Source organism: Canis lupus, chromosome X (genome assembly GCF_011100685.1).
Source record: "Canis lupus familiaris isolate Mischka breed German Shepherd chromosome X, alternate assembly UU_Cfam_GSD_1.0, whole genome shotgun sequence".
NCBI classification, from domain to species: Eukaryota; Metazoa; Chordata; class Mammalia; order Carnivora; family Canidae; genus Canis; species Canis lupus.
The window spans coordinates 56939941-56962069 of NC_049260.1; the positions used below are offsets into that span (position 1 = coordinate 56939941).

The 22129-nt window shown below is 36.9% G+C and overlaps 1 protein-coding gene across 9 annotated transcripts in view; it reads right to left on the reverse strand.

The window, feature by feature from the left end:
• Positions 1–22129, reverse strand: part of PHKA1 (phosphorylase kinase regulatory subunit alpha 1) — a 180379-nt gene that overhangs the window by 145383 nt on the left and 12867 nt on the right. For all 9 annotated transcript variants that reach the window (XR_005386338.1, XR_005386339.1, XR_005386340.1 and 6 more), the window contains exons 5-6: positions 4968–5050; positions 2259–2339 (exon numbers count right to left, since the gene is read on the reverse strand). Coding sequence is in view for 6 of the 9 variants with exons in the window: in XM_038587724.1 (XP_038443652.1) it covers positions 2259–2339; positions 4968–5050 (164 nt within the window). In the remaining 3 variants the exon portion in view is untranslated. The remainder of the gene's footprint in view (positions 1–2258; positions 2340–4967; positions 5051–22129) is intronic.

A 22129-nucleotide genomic window follows, 5' to 3' on the forward strand; every position in this document is an offset into this window, starting at 1 on the left:
AGTTAATATCTAAAATATATAAAGAACTCAGACAACTCAATAATTTAAAAAATTCAATTATAAAAGGAGCAGAGGAATTGAATAGATATTTTTTCCTAAGAGGACATACAGATGGCCATTAGGTACACGAAAAGATGTTCAAAGTCACTAATCAACAGGGAAATGCAAATCAAAACTACAATATAATATCATTTCACACCTGTAAGAATGGCTATTATCAAAAAGACAAGCGGTAACTAGTGTTGGCATGGGAATGTGGAGAAAAGGGAGCTCTTGTACACTGTTGGATGGAATGCAAATTGGTTCTGCCACTACAGAAAACACTATGGGGGTTCCTCAAAAACTTAAAATAGGGCTATCATATGATTGATTGATCCAGCAATTCTGTTCTTGGGTATATAAACAAAGGAAATGAAAAGAGGATATCAAAGAGATATATGCACCACCATGTTTATTGAAGCATTATTCACAATAGCCAATATACAGAAACACTGTCAACAGATGCAGTGGATAAAGAAGACATCACACACACACACACACACACACACACACACACACACACACACACACAGGAGTATCATTCAGCTATGAGACAGATGGAAATCCTGCCATTTCTGACAACAGAGATGGACTTGAGGGCATTAAGCTAAGTGAGAGAAGTTAGAGAAAGACAAATGCTGTACTATATCACTTATATGTGGAACTTAAAAAGCCAAATTAAAAATACCCAGCAAAATGGTGGTTACCAGGGGTTGGGGGATGGAGGAATCAAGGAGATTTTGTTTAAAGGTACAAACTTGCAGGGCGCCTGGGTGGATCAGTCCGTTAAGCGACTGACTCTTGGTTTCAGCTCAGATCATAGTTTCACGGGTTATGGGATTGAGCTCCACATGGGACTCTATGCTCAGTGGGGAGTCTGCTTGAAGATTCTCTCCCTCTGCCTCTCCCCCCATGTGCTTGTTCTCTGTCTTTTTCTAAAATAAATAAATCTTTTTTTAAAAAGGTAAAATATTTGCAACCAGCAGATAAATAAGTTCTGGAGATCTAATGCACAGCACAGTGAATATGAACAATAATAGTGTATTATAAATTTTTAAATTGCTAAGAGACTAAATATTAATCATTCCTACCACAAAAAAATGATAATTATATGATGTGATAGAGGTGTTATCTAACACTTCGGTGGTAATCATATTACAATAAGAACGTATCAAATCAATATGTTGGATACTTCAAACTTACACAAAGTTATATGTCAATTACATCTCAATAAAAATACATTTCGAGCAGCCCCAGTGGCTCAGCGGTTTAGCGCTGCCTTCAGCCCTGGGCCTGATCCTGGAGACCCGGGATCAAGCCCCATGTCAGGTTCCCTGCATGGAGCCTGCTTCCCCTTCCGCCTGTGTCTCTGCCTCTCTCCCTCTCTCTCTTGCTCTCTCTCTCTGTGTGTCTCATGAATAAATAAATAAATAAATAAATAAATAAATAAATAAATAAATAATATTTCATTTTATTTTTAAAATTTTATTGTTTTATTTTTTTATCTCCAGTGGCTGAATTCTTTAAAACTGCATTTTAAAAAAGATACAGCATAAGATAAAGTTATAGTATTATCAAGCCAAGCATCATACTTTAAAAATAATTTGAACATGACACAGATAAATTTATAATAAACCATTGTTTTGGCAGGGTAGCTGCAAGTATGACACCAGCACACGAGAAATGCTAGGCCTCTTCATTTTTGTAATGGTGGAGAAGATGAATTTAGTTTAAGGTATGTTCTCTGGGGTGCCTGGGTGGCTCAGTCAGTTAAGCATCTTGACTTGATTTCAGCTCAGGGCATGATCTCAGGGTCATGAGATCGAGCCCCGTGTTGGGTTCTGCCCTCAGTGGGGAGCCTGCTGGAGATTCTCTCTTTCCTCCCTCCACCCAGCCACTGTGTGTATGTGCACTCACTTCTCTCTCTCTCTCTCTCTCTCTCAAATAAATGAATAAATCTTTAAAATATATGTTATGAGAAGTTTCTGTGGTATATATAAGTAGAGATATGCTACAAAAGCCATTGGACATACAAATCTGGAGCTTATGAAATGAATCTTTCTTTACTTACATGTCCATAGTTTTATGGGAGAATCCAAATTTTTGCTGTGTCTTAAAAGGAACAATTTGATGATGATCCAAATTCACGTTAAGCCTTTCTATGGCAAAGATGTATTTCCTGACCCCACACTTGGTACAAACAAAGCAAAGCAAATTACCTTTGCCATTCCAACTGAACTGGCATTCAATTCTGAGATCCCTTGGTTAGTCTTATCTCCACGTTCCCATATCCCGAAGTCCTAGCATAAAATAACCAACATACCATTAGCAAGTCATTACTATTAAATGCTTACTAGACACACAACTCTTGAATAAAAGGCTCACATAGTAGCTAATTTGTCATACATACATGTACCCACAATGCTTATTAAGGAGATGCCAATGAGTTGGGTTGCCCCTGTAGCTCTTTCCCTAATAGCTTTAAATTCTATTGTGACCTCTATGAAGTTGGAAGACTCCTCAACAGTTAATCAAGCCTAAGAACTATAACTCAGTCCATGTAGACAAGTGCTTCTCAAAATGTTTCATCAAGGCAGATACTCAGGTCTAGAAAATGGAGCCTAAACTGCACCCCAGTGTTTTATCTTAAATATATATTCTATTTTTACTCTCTATTGGCATTGACAATGTACCATGCACTAACCTATGCACTTTATACTACTATCTTCCTTAATCCTTATAGACAATGAAACTGAGGTGCAAAGAGAGGTTAAGTGACTCACCCAAGGCCACACAGCTAATAAGTGACAGAGCTAGGATTAGAATCCAAGTACTCTCAGTCCGAAGTGTAAATTATTATTTTCCCCTTTGTGATTAATAACTATCTTGAGAATGATACTTGACAACCATGCAAATATCCTCTATCTCCTCAAACATCTGCCCACTAATTTAGCATCCATTGGTGAATTCTGTCTGTAACAGTCATGACAGTGGTGTCACAATGGTGATTTTTTAGTTCCTTCATTACCTCTTCAGTTGTTAACTGTGATTCTTCTTTAAGGAAGAGCTGTCCTTTTTCCCTAATTTATTTATTTACTTATTTATATCAGCATGAACTGATAGATCTTTAGATTCTTCTCTAGGTTATAATAAACTATTATTGTTATTTGTTTCATTGCTCAAGTTGTTCCAGCTTTAGCCATTGGGAGTTCTTGCAGGTTGGCCCTGCAACCCTTTTGACATACCCCATTCTTTTTGAACACTTCCTCACTTTCTGTCACTATAAGATAATGTAGTTTCACCTTGTAGTTTCCTCACCCCAGCCCTAGAATCAGCCTCTTCTACAAGGAATCCTGGTTTCTCTTATTACAGAACGAACAGTTATAATCCAAGACCTGTGCACCGGTGCTCGTTGTCACTATGGTGTTGCTTCTAGGCCTTCTCATTGAACAGAATTTGGAAATACCCATGTGATGTGTATACATGTATGTGTGCATACACACATAAACCTATATGTGTTTCTATATTTACCTTAAATTACCTTTTATATAAAAACTCTGAGTTAAAGGGAAGCTTCTGGAAGGTAAGCCATATGTATCCCATGGCTAGCCTCACTTATCCCCAAACCCAGCTCTACCCTAATTTATGCAGAATGATTAGAGTATGAGAAGGCACATATAATTAATTCTCCTGCTGCAACCCCTGGCTGCAATGGAGAGGCCAGAGAAGCCTGACTTGTACCCTGGACCAGAGCAGGCCAATGGTACTGGAAGGTAAAGTGATCAGTCAATACATAATGTCTATTTGTATCAAATATGTCTCTGTTAAGCTTATTCTTCTGGCAAATATGGAGTGACAAGTCACGGATTTACCACACACATAAAACAGCTAAATAAACAACTAAACAAATTAAGCAAATAAATGACTAAAAAAACACTGGATTATTTATGACCCAGCCATTTTATTTTATTATTTTTTTGTAAATTTATTTTTATTGGTGTTCAATTTGCCAACATATAGAATAACACCCAGTGCTCATCCCATCAAGTGCCCCTCAGTGCCCGTCACCCAGTCACCCCCACCCCCCCGCCCACCTCCCCTTCCCCCATCCCTAGTTCGGTTCCCAGAGTTAGGAGTCTCTCATGTTCTGTCTCCCTTTCTGATATTTCCCACTCATTTTTGTGGTTTATGTATACAATGGAATTATTACTCAGCCATTAGAAACGACAAATACCCACCATTTGCTTCGATGGGGATGGAATTGGAGGGTATCATGCTAAGTGAAATAAGTCAATCAGAGAAGGACAAACATTATATGGTCTCATTCATTTGGGGAATATAAAAAATAGTGACAGGGAATAAAGGGGAAAGGACACAGCCATTTTAAATACAACAAACATTATGCAATGAAGAACAGTGATCCCTGAGAGAGGAGAGGTTAAATATAATATGATTTAACATAAACCTACCTCATATGGTAGTTGTGAGAAAAAGAAACATTTTTTTTGTATAGTAAGCACTGAATCAATGTCTATAGATAATATCAAACACATGACTAAATTTTATTTCTAAGAAGCTAATTGACCCATTATACTCCCTAGTCATCTTGCTCCATAGACTATTAAAATAAGACCACAATTTAGCTCCAGATTTTCAAATACTTAACATGAGATATTACAGAGTTTGACACTTTCCACACTTTACAGAGTGGAAGCATACAGCATCTTGACCCTTTTGCCTCTGTAACTCCCTTGGAGAGAAGGCAAACAGGATGATCAAGCTTAATAAATAAAGAGGCTGAAGGCAATTTCTATTAGAAGCCTTATAGATTGGTTTACTATGAGGGGTAGCATTAGGAGAAGGAATGGGTTGTCCAGTATTTTTATAAACATCATATGTTTAAGATCAATTCCAAAATGAGTACTTACAGCAGTTTTATATGCAGCTTCAATGTAAAACACAAGGTTCTGTATGAAATTGACTTCATCTAGGCTGTGGATAATATGAAGTCCTGAGTAAAAAGAGAATGAAGATACAGAGCTGGTCAATTATCACTATAGGCTTTATAGGCAGCCATAGTAACTAACTGATCCCATTATTCCCAAGTAATCCTATTCCTGCTTTTGAAACAATAAAGGCACTTTGATTCCTAAACCATAAAAGTGAAACCACAAATCAGACCTAGGCTAGCCTTCAACTACGTGAGATACCAGCATATTATAACATGGAAGAATTTTAACTATTATTTGTAGGTTTCCATAGAAAGCCTCATGGCAGCCCGGGTGGTTCAGCGGTTTAGCACCGTCTTCAGCCCAGGGCGTGATCTTGGAGACCAGGGATCGAGTCCCACATTCAGGCTCCCTGCATGGAGCCTGCTTCTCCCTCTGCCTGTATCTCTGCCTCTCTCTCTCTCTCTCTCAGAGATAATCAGAGATTCATCTGTCTCTCATCAATAAAAAAATAAAATCCTTAAAAAAAAGAAAGCCTCAGACTTCTAATTCTATAGGTAATTAATTTATAATGTACCTTAATGTATCTGGAAGAAGAAAGACAAATATTTCAAAAAAGAGTTGGAGGGAGTTTAAATACTAAGCAAGAAGTAGATAAAGATTATTATTTTAAGGAAAATTAAAACTATACATTTGTAATAAAAGTGATAATTATTCTAAATATAAACTATGCAAAGATAGTTATAGCTTACAAATGGAATGTTTTGCATGAATTATCTATTTAATTTTTACATCAACCCTAAGAGGTGGGTACCTGTATTTTCTCCATGAGGCTTAGAGAGATTAAATATTTGCCTAAGATCATTTAACTAATAAATAATGAAGCAGGACTCAACTATCAACTTCTGTTTCACTTCAGAGACTGAGTTCCTAACCAAGACGTTATACTGCTTCCCAATATATACAGTATGATCCATTTTCTTTAAAAACTAACTCCCTGGGGATCCCTGGGTGGCTCCGCGGTTTAGCGCCACCTTCGGCTCAGGACGTGGTCCTGGAGTCCCGGGATCGAGTCCCACGTCGGCTCCCTGCATGGAGCCTCCTTCTCCCTCTGCCTGTCTCTCTCTGCCTCTCTTTCTGTGTCTCTCATGAATAAATAAATAAAATATTTTAAAAAAGAACTAACTCCTTTCAAGAAAAACAAAACAAAACTAACTCCCCTCCCTGTCCTGTCCTCCCAACCCCTCCCTGTCCTGTCCTCCCAACCCCTCCCAACAGGCATATTGTGAAAGTCTTTCTCCCACCCAGAATTATATCATTCCCTTGCCAAACCTCTTCTCTGAAAGAAACCAGTCTCACCAGTTTCCTCTATCCTTTCAGAGAAATACTATGCATATATAAAAATCATCAAAGAGTAATATACTATATTGTATCTAACTTTTTCCCATATATATCTTAGAGACAATTTTAAAGATACCTGCCTTATTTTTTTAATGGCTATATGGCATTCTACTAAATGGCTAATCATATAACCATTTTCCTACTGAAAACATTTAGGTTGTACCTAATGCTTCATCACTATAATCAATGCTGTAATGAATATATATACACCTTTGTGCACATGTACCAGTGTATCAAGTAAATTCTCTTTTTCTCAAGGTTTCCTCAGTAAATTCTTTTTTTCCCAAGGTAAATTATTAGAACTGCTGAGTCACAGATTTATGTGTATTATTTTTCCCCAAATTGTATTATGAACATTTTCAAATAAACAGAAAAAAATGACAAAATCTTGCAGTGGACATCTGTATGTACATCATCTGGATCCAAGTATTAATGTTTTACCATACTTTTCTATCACTTATCTATCCATCAATCCATCTTTTTGATACATTTCAAAGTAAGTTGCAAGTATCAGTATACTTCTCCCTAAATACTTTACTATGTGTGTATTAAATGTTGATAATCATTACCAAGTTATTCTGCAAAGAAGTTCCACAGTTTACATACCAATCATACAATATATGGCCTTTCATTTTTGAGTTCTTTCACTTAGCATAATGTTTTCAAGGCTCATCCGTGTTGTAGAATGTTATCAGTGCTTCATCTTTTTATTACTAAAAAAATTCCATTGTGTGAATGCATCATATTTATCCAATTATCAGTTGATGGATATTTAGGCTGTTTCCACTTTTTGGCTATTATAAATAATACTGCTATGAACATTCGTGGATATACACAGCTTTTGAGTGATTATTGTTTCATTTCTTTTGGGCATATACCTAGGAGTGAAATTGCTAGACCGTATGGTAATTCTGCTTAATCTTCTGAGAACTGCCAGACTATTTTCCAAAGTGGCTGCACCATTTTACATTCCTACCAACAGTGTATGAGGATTCCATTTTCTCCATATCCTCAGGAACACTTGTTATTTTCTGTCTTTGTGATTATAGCCATCGGAGGGGGTGTGACATGGTATCTCATTATCGGGATCTGCATTGGTCCTAGTGACTAATAATGTTCAGCATTTTTTCATGTACTTATTGGCAATTTAAACATCTTCTTTGGAGAAATGTCAATACAGATTCCTTGACCATTTAAAATTAGGTCATACACAACTGATGAATTACTGAAAACTACATTGGATGTAGTACAATAACTAATGATGTACTACTATATTTTGGCAAATTGAATTTAAATTAAAAAAATAAAGAAATAAAATAAAATGAGGTTATCTTTCTTATTATTGAGTTGTGGAGTACTTTATATGTTATAGATTCAAATCCTTAATCGGATATGTGATTTGTCAATACTTTCTAACATATTCTGAGTAGTTTTTAACTTTCTTGAAGAGATCTTTTGAAGCAGAAATGTTATTAATTCGATAAATTCCAGCTTATGTTTTCTTTAGTTGCTTATGCTTTTGATGCCATATCTAATAGGGCCTTGTCTAATCCAAGGTCAGGAAGATTAACTCCTATATTTACCTTAAGTGCTTGTTATGAACTCAATTGTGTCACCCTGAAATCCATATGTTGAAGCCCTAATCCCCAGTGTGACTGTATTTGGAGATAAGGCTTTTAAAAGAAACAATTAAGTTTATTTATTTTTCATTTTCATTTTATTTTTAGTCTATCCATATTTTTTTTCTTTTTTTCAAGTTATTATTTAAATTCTAATTAGTTAACATACAGTGTAATATTAGTTTCAGGAGTAGAATTTAGTGATTCATCACTTACATATAAAACCTGTGCTCAACACAAGTGCCTCCCTTAATACCATTACCCATTTAGCCCATTCCCCCTACCCACATCCCCTTCAGCAACTTCTTGGTTCTCTGTAGTTAAGAGTCTTAGGTTAGCCTCTCTATATATTTTTCTCCTTTTTACTATGTTCATCTGTTTTGTTTCTTAAATACCACATATGACTGAAATCATATGGTATTTGTCCTCTAAACTGACTCATTTTGCTTGGCCTAATACACTCTAGCTCCATCCACATCATTGAAAATGGCAAGATTTCATTCTTTTTGATGGCTGAATAATATTGTTCTTGTGATGTCTTTGGTTTTGGTGTCAAATACTGGCCTCATAGAATGAGTTTGCAAGTGCTGCTTCCTCTTCTATTTTTGGAAGCATTTGTGCAGAATTGGTAACAATTCTTTAAATGTTCGGTAAAATTTATCAGTGAAGCTATCTGGGCCTAGGTTTTTCTTTGTGGGAAGTTTTATATTACTGATTCTATCTCTGTAATTATGATCAATCTGTTCAGATTTCCTTTGCTTCTTGAGTCAGATTCAGTAATTTGTGTCTTTCTAGAAATTTGTACACCTTATCAAAGTCCAATTTGTTGGTAAACATTAAGTTCACAGTATTAATTCTTCATATTTCTACATGGGTCTCATCTGTTATTCTTGATTTTAGTAATTTGAGTCCTCTTTTTCTCCTGGTCAGACGAGGTTTGTTAGTTTTGTTGATCTCTCTAAAGAATCAACTTTGGTTTTGTTGATTATCTCTATCATTTGTTTCTCTACTTCATTAATTTCTTTTTAAAAATATTTTATTCATTTATTCATGAGAGACAGAGAGAGAGGGAGGCAGAGGCTGAGGGAGAGATAGAGGGAGAGGCAGGCTCCCCGTGGAACAGGGAGCCCTATGTGGGACTCGATCCCAGGACTCTGGGATCATGACCTGAGTCAAAGGCTTAACCGACTGAGCCATCAAAGAACCCTATTTCATTAATTTATGCTTTAAAATTTCATATTTCATTCTTTTTGTATGCTTTTGATTTAGTTTGCTCTTCCTTTTTTAGTGTGTTAAGATGGAAGATTAAATTACTTGATTTGAGGTCTTATTTTTTGTAATATAGGCACATACAGCTATACACTCCCCTCTAAGCTCTGTTTTTTTGTACTTCCCATAACTTTTGGTATGTTGTATATCCCTTTTGCTTCAGCTCAAAATCTTAATTTCCCTTGTGATTCTTCTTTGACCCATTGGTTATTTAGGAGTATGTTATTTATTTAAATGACAATATAAGGCACTATGTCAAGAGAAGTTACAAGGTAGTACTGGCAAGAGTCGGTTGTCTTGTGAATGCCACTGGGTGAGAATGATCAGAGATGTCTCCATGGAAGAGCTGACACTAGAGCAGAATTTTATGTAATGGGGAAAATCCAGGTAGGCAAAGGGCAAGGAAGAGGGCATCTTGGGTGGGACAGTGGTGGGACTGAGACTTATAGGCAAGAAGCAGAAGATGTGGTAGGTTCTAATAAGTACTATTTTCAGTTAGGAGTGAGATCTAATTTTAAAAAGGCATTTGGGGCCAGATTATGGAGGATCTTGATTGAAAAATCTAAGGAATCTGGAGTTTATCCTTAGACCAATAAGATGCTTTTGGATAAATTATTAATCTCGTTATATTTCAGTTTACTATAAAGTTAGGATAATAGTGTTCCTATTGCATAGGATTGTTGTGATAAGTAACTGAATTCATGTTTTAAAATTATTTTGTTCCTAGGGGATCCTATTGTAACTTTGCAGTGATGTTGCTTATTAAAAAGTAAACACTATCATGTTTTAAGAAGAAAAAATAACTCTAAATCACAACAATTACAAGCATACCAAATGTTGTAAATTAGTTGAAAACAGTGTTTGAAACGTTACTGGATACTCATTCTTTAGGTTCATTGTGTTAGACACTGACTTGATTAAAAAGGAATTAATTTTGTAAGCTGTTATTAATTTATGGAAAAGAAAGGAAAATGAGAGGAGATTCTTAGGTGATTCCCATTGTTTCTGGAAAGACTTCTTGCCAGGTAACTGGGACTCTATCATCCTTTTCTAAAAGACTCTGCCTAATGATGCCATCTTATCCAGCTTATTGGCACTTTCTGAAACCAAACTGATTCAGTGCCAATGATGTTACACACACATCCATGTTCACAAACTTGTTGAATTCAGTGGACCTTGGCATATGTGGAACACAATCTACTCTCTTAAAGAATAAAACACTTAAAAATTTTTTTAGAGTGTGTTAATTTCCACATATTTGTGAGTTTCCCAAATTTCTTTCTGTTACTGATTTCAAATTTCATTCCATTTTGGTCATTGAATATACTTTGTGTGATTTGAATCCTTTTAAACTTTTCAAGGCTTGTTTTATGACCTAACATATAGCCCATCCTGGAAAGTGTTCTAAGTGTACTTGGGAAGAATATGCATTCTGTTGTTGGATGAAGAGTTCTATAGATGTGTTAGGTCTGGTTGGCTTAAGATTTCTTTTTCCTTGCTGATCTTCCTAGTTGTTCTATGCATTATTGAAAATGGGGTATTGAAGTGTTCAAAATATTGTTAAATTATCTATTTCTGCTTTCAATTCTGCCAGTTTTTCCTTCGTGTATTTTGGGGTTCTGTTGTTAAATGCATATATATTTATAATTGTTATACCTTCTTGATGGATTGATCCTTTTCTCAATCTAAAATGCTCCTCTTTAACTCTAGTAATAGTTTTTATTTTAAATTCTTATTTTTTCCCTGAGATTAGTTACTCTAGCTTTTTATAGCTGCTGTGGGCATAATATATCTTTTTTTTAATATATCTTTTTTTTAATATATCTTTTTAAATCCTTTTATCTGTATATATGTTAAAAACTCAACAATACATTTTTTGTTACTTCATATGATTTGGTATTTCTTGACTTAGAAGAACACATATTTACTATTGCACAGTTTCAGTGGGTCAGGAATTCAGGCAGAGCTGAGATGGGTCTTGGGGCTCAAGTTATCTCCCATGCTGCAGCCAAGTTGTTAGGGGGCTTTGGGCATTTCAAGGCTCCAAGGGGGAAGGATATGCTTTCAAACTCACATGGTTGGTGCTAGAATTAAATTCCTCATTGTTATGGAGTGAGGGCCTCATTTCCTCTTGTCAATTGCCATCTAGACCTCTCCAATTTGGCAGCTTGCTTTATGAAAATGTGCAAGCTGAGAAAGTAATAGTTTGCTAGCAAAACAGGAGTAACAATCTTTTGTAAACTAGTCATGGAAGTGACATCACTTTTGAATTCCATTTTTTTAAGTTTTTACTTAAATTCCAGTTAGTTAACATACAGTGTACTGTTAACTTCAGGTATAGAATTTAGTGATTCAACACTTACATACAATGCCCAGTGCTCATCACAGCAAATGCACTCCTTAATCCCCATTACCTATTTAACCCTTCAACCCATCAACCTCCCCTGTGGTAACCATTGGTATGTTCTTTATAGTTAACAGTCTGTTTCTTGGTTTGCCTCTCTCTCCCCCAGGCCCAAGATTGTTTTGTTTCTTAAATTCCACATGAGTGAAATCATGGTATTTATCTTTCTTTGACTTATTTCACTTGGCATAATACACTCTAGCTCCATCCATGTCATTGAAAATAGGAAGATTTCATTCTTTTTTATGCCTGAGTAATATTCCATCATATATATCACATCTTCATCCATTCATCAGTCAATGGACATTTGCACACTTCCAATAATTTGGCTATTGTTGATAATGCTGCTATAAACATCAGGGTGCATGTATACCTTTGAATTAGTACTTTTGTATCCTTTGGGTATATACCTGGTATTGCAATTGCTAAATCACAGGGTAATTTTTTTTTTTTAATTTTAGAAAACCTCCATACTGTTCTCCGGAGTGGCTGCACCAGTTTGCATTACTAACAACAGTGCAAGAGAGTTCCCTTTCTCCACATCTTTGCCAACACCTGTTGTTTCTTGTGTTATTGATTTTAGTCAATCTCACAAGTGCAAGTTGATGTCTCATTGCAGTTTTGATTTGTATTTCCCTGATGATAAATGATGTTTAGCATCTTTCATGTGTATGTTGGCCATCTGGATGTCTTCTCTGGAAAAAATGTCTATTCATTTCTTCTGCCCATTTCTTAACTGGGTTATTTGTTTTTAGGGTGTTGTGTTTTATAAATTCTTTATATACTTTGGATACTAACCTTTTATCAGATATGTCCTTTGCAAATACCTTCTCCCATTTTGCAGACTGCCTTTAGTTTTGTAGATTGTTTCATTTGCTAATCAGAGAAGCTTTTTATCCTTTTTTTAAAGATTTTATTTATTTATTCATGATAGTCACAGAGAGAGAGACAGAGAGGCAGAGACACAGGCAGAAGGAGAAGCAGGCTCCATGCACCGGGAGCCCGACATGGGATTCGATCCCGGGTCCCCAGGATCGCGCCCTGGGCCAAAGGCAGGCACCAAACCGCTGCGCCACCCAGGGATCCCGCTTTTTATCCTTTTTAAAAGATTTTATTTATTTATTCATGAGAGACACATATAGAGAGAGGGAGAAGCAGGCTCCATGCAGGAAGCCTGATGCAGGACTAGATCCTGGAACTCCAGGATCACACCCTGAGCCAAAGGCAGACACTCAACTGCTGAGCCACCCAGGAGTCCCTAGAAGCTTTTTAACTTGATGAAGTCTCAAAAGTTCATTTTTGCTCTTGCTTCCCTCGCCTCAGGAGACATATCTAATACAAAGTTGCTATGGCTGATGTCACAAAGATTACTACCTGTGTTATCTTCTAGGATTATTCTTTAATCCACTTGGAATTTATTTTTGTGCATGGTATATGGAAGTGGTCCAGTTTTCCCAACACCATTTGTTGAAGAAACTGCCTTTTTCCAGTGGATATTCTTTCCTTCACTATCAAAGATTAGTTGACGATATAGCTGTGTGTTCTTTTCTGGATTTTTTAATACCGTTCCACAATCTATGGGTCTATTTTTGTGCCAGTACCATACTGTTTTGATCACTACAACTTTGTAATGTAACTTGAAGTCTGGAATTGTGATGCCTCTAGCTTTGCTTATCTTTTTCAATGTTGCTCTGGCTATTTGGGGTCTTTGTGGTTCCTACACATTTTAGAATAATTTGTTCTAGCTCTGTGAAAAATGCTATTGATATTTTGATAGGGTTTGCATGAAATGTGTAGATTGCTTTGGGTAATACAGACATTTTAATAATAGTCTTCCAATCTATGAACATGGAATGTTTTTCCATTTCTTTGTGTCATCTTCAATTTCTTTCATCACTTTCTTATAGCTTTCAGAGTACATGTCTTTTATCTCTTTGGTTAGGCTTATTCCTAGGTATCTTATGGTTTTTGGTGCAATTGTAAATGGAATTGATTCCTTGATTTCTCTTTTGTGATGCTTCATTATTGGTGTATAGAAATGCAACAGATTGCTGTATGCTGATTTTGTATCCTGTGACTTTACTGAATTCCTATATCTGTTCTAGAAATTTTTTGTTAGTCTTTTGAGTGCTCTTTTTATAAGATTTATTTATTTATTCTACAGAAAGAAAGAGTTGGGGGAGGGGCAGAGGGAGAGAATCTGAAGCAGGCTTCCTGCTTAGTGGGGGCCCCGACATGGGGCTCAATCCCATGACCCATGAGATCATGACCTGAGCCAAAAGCACAAGTTAGACGCTTAACCAACTGAGCCATCTAGGCACCTCTAGGGTTTTCTATATACAGTATCATGTCACCTGAAAATAGTGAAAATTTTACTTCTTCCTTACCAATTTGGCTGCCTTTTCTTTTTATTGTCTGATTGCCATGGCTAGGACTTCTAGTATGTATTAAATATCAGTGGTGAGAATAGACATTCTTGTCTTATTCCTGACCATAGAGGGAAAGCTCTCAGTTTTTCCCCATTGAGGATATTAGCTGTGTTATTTTCATATATGGCCTTTATGATGTTGAGATATGTTCCCTCTAACCCTACTAGTGGAGGATTTTTATCATGAATGGATATTGTACTTTGTCAAATGCTTTTTCTGCATCTATTCAAAGGATCATGTGGTTCTTTCTTTTATCACTGTGGTGTATCGTGTTGATTGATTTGAGAATTTTGAACCACCCTTGCTACTGAGGAATAAATCTCACTTGATGGTGGTGAATGATTCTTTTTAATGTATAGTTGGATTTGGTTTGCTAGTGTCTTGTTGAGAATTTTTGTATCTGTGTTCACCAGGGATATTGGCCTGTAGTTCTTTTTTTGTGTGTGGTGTCTTTATCTAGTTTTGGTATTAGGGTAATGCTGGCCTTCTAGAATGAATTTAGGAGTTTTCCTTCCTTTTCTGATTTTTTTTCTTTTGGAATAGTTTGAGAATAATAGGTAATAACTCTTCTTTAAATGTTTGGTAGAATGTTTGGTAATACCATCTGGCCCTGGACTTTTGTGTGTAGGGAGTTTTCGGATTATTGGTTCAATTTCTTTCCTGGTTATTGGTCTGTTCAAGTTTTCTATTTCTCCCTGTTTCAGTTTTGGTAGTTTATGTGTTTCTAGGGATTTATCCATTTCTTCCAGGTTGTCCAATTTGTTGGTATATAGTTTTTCATAATTTTCTCTTATAACTGTTTGTATTTCTGTGTTGTTGGTTGTTATTTCTCCTCTCTCATTTGTGATTTTATTTATTTGGGCCTTTTCTCTTTTCTTTTTAATAAGTCTGATTAGAGGCTTATCATTTTTATTAATATATTCAAAGAACCAGCTCCTGGTTTCATTGATCTGTCCTATTGTGTTTTTAAATATTCTATATAATTTATTTTTGTTCTAGTCTTTGTTATTTCCTTCCTTCTGCTGGTTTTAATTTTTGTTGTTCTTTTTTTAGCTCCTTTAGGTAAAGTTGTTTGAAATTTTTCTTGCTTCTTAAGGTAGACCTGTATTATTATATACTTCTCTCTTAGGACTGCCTCTGCTGCATCTCAGCAGTTTTAGACCATTGTGTTTTCCTTTTCATTTATTTCCATGTATTGAAAAAAATTTCTTCTTCCATTTCCTGGTTGACCCATTCATTGTTTAGTAGCATATTGCTTAACCTCTATGTATTTGTGATCTTTCCAAATTTTTATTTGTGGTTGATTTCAAGTTTCATAGCATTGCAGTCATAGCATTGAAAAGACTCATGGTATGATTTCAATCTTTTTGTATTGATTGAGGCCTGATCTGTGACCTAGGTCTGTTCTGTACATGATCTTCTCTGGAGAATATCCCATGTGAATGTGAAAGGAATATGTATTTTGCTACTTTAGGATGGAATGTTCTGAATATATTTGTTAAGTCCATTTGGTCCAGTGTGTCATTCAAATTCATTGTTTCCTTGTTGATTTTCTGCTTAGATGATCTTGTCTATTGATGTAAACTGGATGTTAAAGTCCCCTACTATTATTGTATTATTATCAATGAGTTCCTTTATGTTTATTATTAATTGTTTTATATGGGTGAAGGCTGGGGGAAGGAAATGGTGCCAAACAACTCCTTTGTCCTTGAGAGGAATCTCCCTGAACTCCACCTCTCAGGGACACACTCCAGGAAGTGCAAATAATCTCCCCTCTGTGTATCCAAGTGCCCTTCAGATTGCTGCTTCCATGCCATCTGCCCCCTCCCTGGTTGTTTCCCTCCTTCTATCTAGGAGTAGGGCAGTGCTCTCATGGCTCCATCCCAGTCAAGCCTGCTGCTCTTTAAAATTCCAGTCCTTAAGCCCTAATGGTTGTAAGAACTCAAGAAAGTAAGCCCTTTTCATTTTCCCAATCAATGGCTTTGAGGAAATGTTCTCCTTATGCATTCTCATTACCCTTCTCTCCTTCTCTCCTCCCTACTTCCCTCCCTCCCTCTTCTTTTCTTTCTCTTGCCTTTCTCTGCAACCATAGCTCTCTCCCTTTGGCAGCACCCACGATCTGTTTCTCCCCTAAAGCATGTCTATGCAATTCCTACCTTCTTTGATGTGTCTTCTACAGCTTCTTCTTAATTGTGGAATTTGATCTGTCAGTCTTCAGGTTGATTTCTGGGGTATTCAGGATGATTTGATAGTTATCTATCTATCTTGTGGAACTAGACAAGCTTAGGGTCCTCCCACTCAGCCGCCATCATCTCAAATCTCTCTATATAATTTTATATCTTTTAAAGAAGCTGAGAGGAAAATAGATATTTATATTTTGTAATATTAATCTTGTAATTTACCACTTCTGGTGGTCTTCATTTGTTCCTGTGGATTTGAGTTACCATTTGGTATTATTTCCTTAACTCAATATTGCTTCATTCCTGCATACCTCCTTAATTTTGTTATTATCAAATATATTACACTTTTATATGCTGTAGCTCCAACAACACAATTACACTGTTTTATACAATTGATTTTTAGATCAATTAAGAAAGGATATATATGGAATCATATTATGTTTTATAATTATTTTTACTCTATTTTTTCATCTAAAAAATTCAATTATAAGGGGGGGCATATGATGTGAAGTGCACTGGTGTTATACTATATGTTGGCAAATTGAATTTAAATAAAAAATTCAAGTGCAATTAACATACAGGATTATATTAGTGTCAGGTATACAATATCATGATTCAACAAGTCTATACATTTTTCAGGGCTCTTTTTTTTAAAGAATTTTTTATTTTTTATTTTTTTTTATTTATGATAGTCACAGAGAGAGAGAGGCAGAGACACAGGCAGAGGGAGAAGCAGGCTCCATGCACCGGGAGCCCGATGTGGGACTCGATCCCAGGTCTCCAGGATCGCGCCCTGGGCCAAAGGCAGGCGCCAAACTGCTGCGCCACCCAGGGACCCCAAGTGTACTCTTCTTAAAAAATTTGTTACCTATGTTTTTTAAAGTAAGGTCTATGTCCAACATGGGGCTTCAACTCATGACCCTGAGACCAAGAGTCTCAACTCTATTTCCTGAGTCAGCCAGGTGCCCCAAGTTAAGTGTACTCTTAATCCCCTTTATCTAGTTCACCCATTCCCACCCCCAACCAACCTCCCCTCTGGCAATCACCAGTTTGTTCTCTGTATTTAAGAGTCTATTTTTTCGTTTGTCTCTTCATTCCACTTCCTTTGGGCCTCCATTTTTTTTCTGAACAGAAGTCAGCTAATAACTTTATTTGGGTTCCCTTGTACATGACAAGTCATTTTTCTCATATTGCTTGCAAGATGTTCTGTTTATTTTTGGCTTTTTAATATTTTTACTATTATGCTTCTGGGTGTAGATCTCTGTTTATTCTACCTGCAGATCACTGAGTTTCTTTGATGTATATAGATCAATATTTTTCATCAAATTTGAGGTGAATTCAGCCATGATTTCTTTGAATATATTTTCTGCTCCTTACTCTCCTTCTGATACTCACATTCCATATGAGTTGATGCTCTAAATTGTGTCCTACATTTCTCTTGGGTTCTATTATTTTTCTCGATTATTTTTTTCTTCTGTTCTTCAGATTGCATAATCTTTGTTGATATATCCTCAAGTATGCTGATTCTTTCTCCTGGCAGCTCAAATTTGTTCAGCCTCTCTAGTGAAATTTTCAAAAATACAACCAGCATTTTTCACAGAGCTAGAACAAACAATCCTAAAATTTGTATGGAACAACAAAAGACCCTGAATAGCTAAAGCAATCCTGAAAAAGCAAGCACAAAGGTGGAGGCATCACAATTCCAGATTTCAAGCTACATTACAAATTTATAGTCATTAAAACAGTATGGTACTGGTACTGAAAACAGACACATAGATCAATGGAACAGAATAGAAAGCCCAGAAGTGGAACCACAACTATATGGTCAACTAATCTTCAACAAAGCAAGAAAGAATAACCAATGGAAAGAAGTCTCTTTAACAAATGGTGTTGGGAAAACTGGACAGCTACATGCAGAAGAATGAAACTGGACCACTTTCTTACAATACACAAGAATAAATTAGAAATGGATGAAAGACCTAAATGGGAGACAGGAAACCATCAAAATCCTAGAGGAGAACACAGGAAGCAACATGTTTGACCTCAGCTGTAGCAACTTCTTACTAGACCCATTTCCGGAGGCAAGAGAAACAAGAGCAAAAATGTATTGGGACCTCATCAAGATAAAAAGCTTCTGCACAGTGAAGGAAATAATCAACAAAACTAAAAGGCAAAAGGGGCATCTGGGTGACTTAGTCAGCTAAGCATCTGCCTTTGGCTCAGGCCATGATCCCAGGGTCCTGGGATCGTCCCACATTGGGCTCCCTGCTCAAAGTAGACGGTTGTCTACTTCTCCCTCTCCTTCTGTCCCTGCTTGTGTTCTCTCTCGCACTCACTCTCTCTCTTAAATTAATAAAGAAACTCTTAAGAATAAACTAAAAGACAACATATGGAATGGCAGAAGATATTTGAAATTGACTTAACTGATAAAGGGTTAGTGTATTGTATGGATAGAGGTTTCTGTGATTTGTCCTGCATAACTGAACACCCCAACCTGCACATATACAGGTAGGCTAAAGAATGTTATTTGTGAGATTTGTGCTGCATATGTGGCCTTGGGAGCCTGATTAGTTGACATTAGCTGGCCTCTAGATCAGAATTGGCCCTTCTGGTCTGGACACCAAGAGCTATAAATTTTGCCTTGCTGGGCTGCTCCTCCTATAATGGAATCTGGGAGGGGAGGCAAGCACACCTAGCCAGGATCCTTGAATATGTAAAGACATAATAACATAGGCAAACTGTACATAAGCAAACAGTTGTTTAACTTCAGACTCCATCATTTGCCCTATGAATACAGCCCTTCCAGAGATGGTCAGTTGGAACTCTCACCTGAGGGGAGGATGCTCTGCTCAGGCCTCTCAACTGGGTCTCCAGCCTGGCTATCTCCAAGAGAGTTCCTCAGCTAATGAGATTGGATGTTGTTAAGTACCCAATTTGATGTAATTCTATCTTATTCTCCTTTTCTGTTTATTATTGTCCTTATCTATGTGCAGATTTCCCTTTTCTTCTGTTTTTATTAGATTTTTATAATATTAATAAAGTGTTTTTCCCCTTTGAAAATGAGAGTATGGTGCTGTGGATTTTCTCTTTAGAACAATTAGTATCCATAATCTATAAAGAATTTATCAAACTCAACACCCCAAAAACAAATAATCCAGTTAAGAAGTGGGCTGAAGACATGAATAGACATCTTTCTAAAGAAGACATCCAGATGGCCAACAGACACATGAAAAGATGCTCAACACCATTCAATATCAGAGAAACGCAAATCAAAACCACAATGAGATAACATAGCATACCAGTCAGAATGGCTAAAATTAACAACTCAGAGAAAAACAGATGTTGGCGAGGGTGTGAAGGGAGAACCCTCTTACACTGCTGGTGGGAATGAAGGCTGCTGCAGCCACTCTAGAAAACAGTATGGAGGTTCCTCCAAAAGTTAAAAATAGAACTATGCTATAATCCATCAACTGTACTATGGGAGTGTTTACCCAATGAATTAAAAAATAGATGGAAAGGGGTATATGCACCCTGGTATCTATAGCAGCATTATTAACAATAAGCAAACTACGGAAAGAGCCAAAATGTTCACTGACTGATGAGTGGATAAAGAAGATGTGGTGGGGATGCCTGGGTGGCTCAGCGGTGAGATCCTGGAGTCAGGATCACGGTGAGATCACGGCCCAGGGCGTGATCCTGGAGTCTCAGGATCGTATGCCGCATCCGGCTCCCTGCATGAAGCCTGCTTCTCCTTCTGCCTGTGTCTCTGCCTCTCTCTCTCTCTCTCTCTCTCTCTCTCTCTCTCTCTCTCTCTCTCTCTGTGTCTCTCTTGAATAAATAAATAAAATCTTAAAAAAAGATGTGGTGTGTGTGTGTGTGTATTTATATGTACATATATAGGAATGTTACTCAGCCATCAAAAAGAATGAAATCTTCCCATTTGCAATGACGTGGATGATGCTAGAGGGTATTATGCTAAGTGAAATCCATCAGTCAGAGAAAGACAAATACCATATTTTTTCACCCATATGTGGAATTTAAGAAACAAAACAGAGGAACACATGGGAAGGGAAAAAAGAGAGAGGGAAGGAAATCTAAGAGACTCAACGGAGAACAAACTGAGGGTTAATGGGGGAGGTGCCTGGGGGATGGGTTAAATGAGTGATATGTATTAAGGAGGGCACTTATTATGATGAGCACTGGGTGTTATAGGTAAGTGATGAATTACTAAATTCTACTCCTGAAACCAATATTACACAAGAGGTTAACTAGCTAGAATTTAAATAAAATTTTGAAAAAAAAAAGTTACTGTACTTTTCAACCCCAAAATTCCCATTTGGTTCATTTTTTATCTCTTTATTGATATTATCTATTTGATATAATGCTTTCATAATATTTTCCTTTAACTTGTTAAGCATGGCATCCTTTAGATTTTTGGACATTTTTATAGTAACTGCTTTGAAGTCTTTGTCTTCTAAATTCAATGTAATGTTTCCTCTCAAAGGCAGTTTCTGTTACCTGCTTTTTTTGTGTTGTCTCAGACTTTCCTATTTTTTTGCATGTGTCATACATTTTTGTTGAACACTAGATATTGCAGATAACATAGTTATAGAAACTCTGTAGGTATATTGATATTATCCTATATGGGGCTTGTTTATGTTTATCTGCTATTTGTTTAAGTGAATTGGCTGGACAATTTCAATGAAATCTATTTTTCGGGACGCCTGGGTGGCTCAGGGGTTGAGCATCTGCCTTTGGTTCAGGGCATGATCCCAGGGTCAAGTCCTGCATTGGGCTCCTAGCAGTATGTGGCCTCTGAAGCTGTTCTTCAGAGGACGTAGCCTTGGGAATAATACAGTCACCCAAGGAAGACCACAGTTTTTGTTTAGTCTTCTGTGATCTATTACATGTCTTCATACTCAGCTGTTAACCTCCACCAATTGCCAGCTGATGGCTCTATTAAATTGTATAGTGCCCCGAGGTACAGACTGTTGCACAGTCTCATCCAATTAAGTTCAAGCTCCATTTCAGGATTTTGAGGCCAGACTTTGACACTTGTTCTAACCCTAGGATAACTCTTTTTAACTATCTCTGTCCCTGGTTCTCTGCTAAAACTTCTAGCTAGTCTACAGTTTAGTTTGTTGCTCTTATTGAGCTATCAGACTCCTCTTAATTTCTTAGAACAAAAATCTCCAGTTTTTCAGAGTGCCCTTAGACTTTAACTTTCCCACTAAAGTCAGTTTTCTTGGGAAGAACTATGGAGTTTTTCTGTTCTTGTGGCCTGCCTTTCCCTCCATGCTACCAGCAAGGTGGGCCAGGCCTATTATTCTTGGACTGCTCTGCCTAGATTTAAGCTCCATGAGTGGAACTGAGGAATGGAACAGAGTTCCAGACCTCTTAGTTATTTTTGGCTAGATCAGAGCTTCTGGAACACACAGGTGAGGAGGATGGGAAATGTTGGCAACCACTGTTGGGGAGATATCTATCATAGTCCTAAACTGGGAACTAGGGGAAGAGTAAGCCTTATACTCTGGTCTGCATCCACGCTGAGTAGTGCTTCTGTCCTGATGAGTTGGGGCGAGGGAGGCTGTGGTCTAAATGCCACACCCTCACTGTTCTTACCAAGATTTAGATATGCTTGAATAAATGTTTCTCTACTTGCTGTATGCCCTTCAGACAATTTCTAGTGACTAAATGGTTTTTTTTAAACTTTATTTTCACAATTTATGGTTATTTTGCTGGGGAGAAGGGCAGTCAATTTCTAAGACTCTCTTTTAACCAAGGTTGAGATTTTTAAAAGTTCAAAAATGTGCAGAGAATTGTTCCCATGAAAGATGAA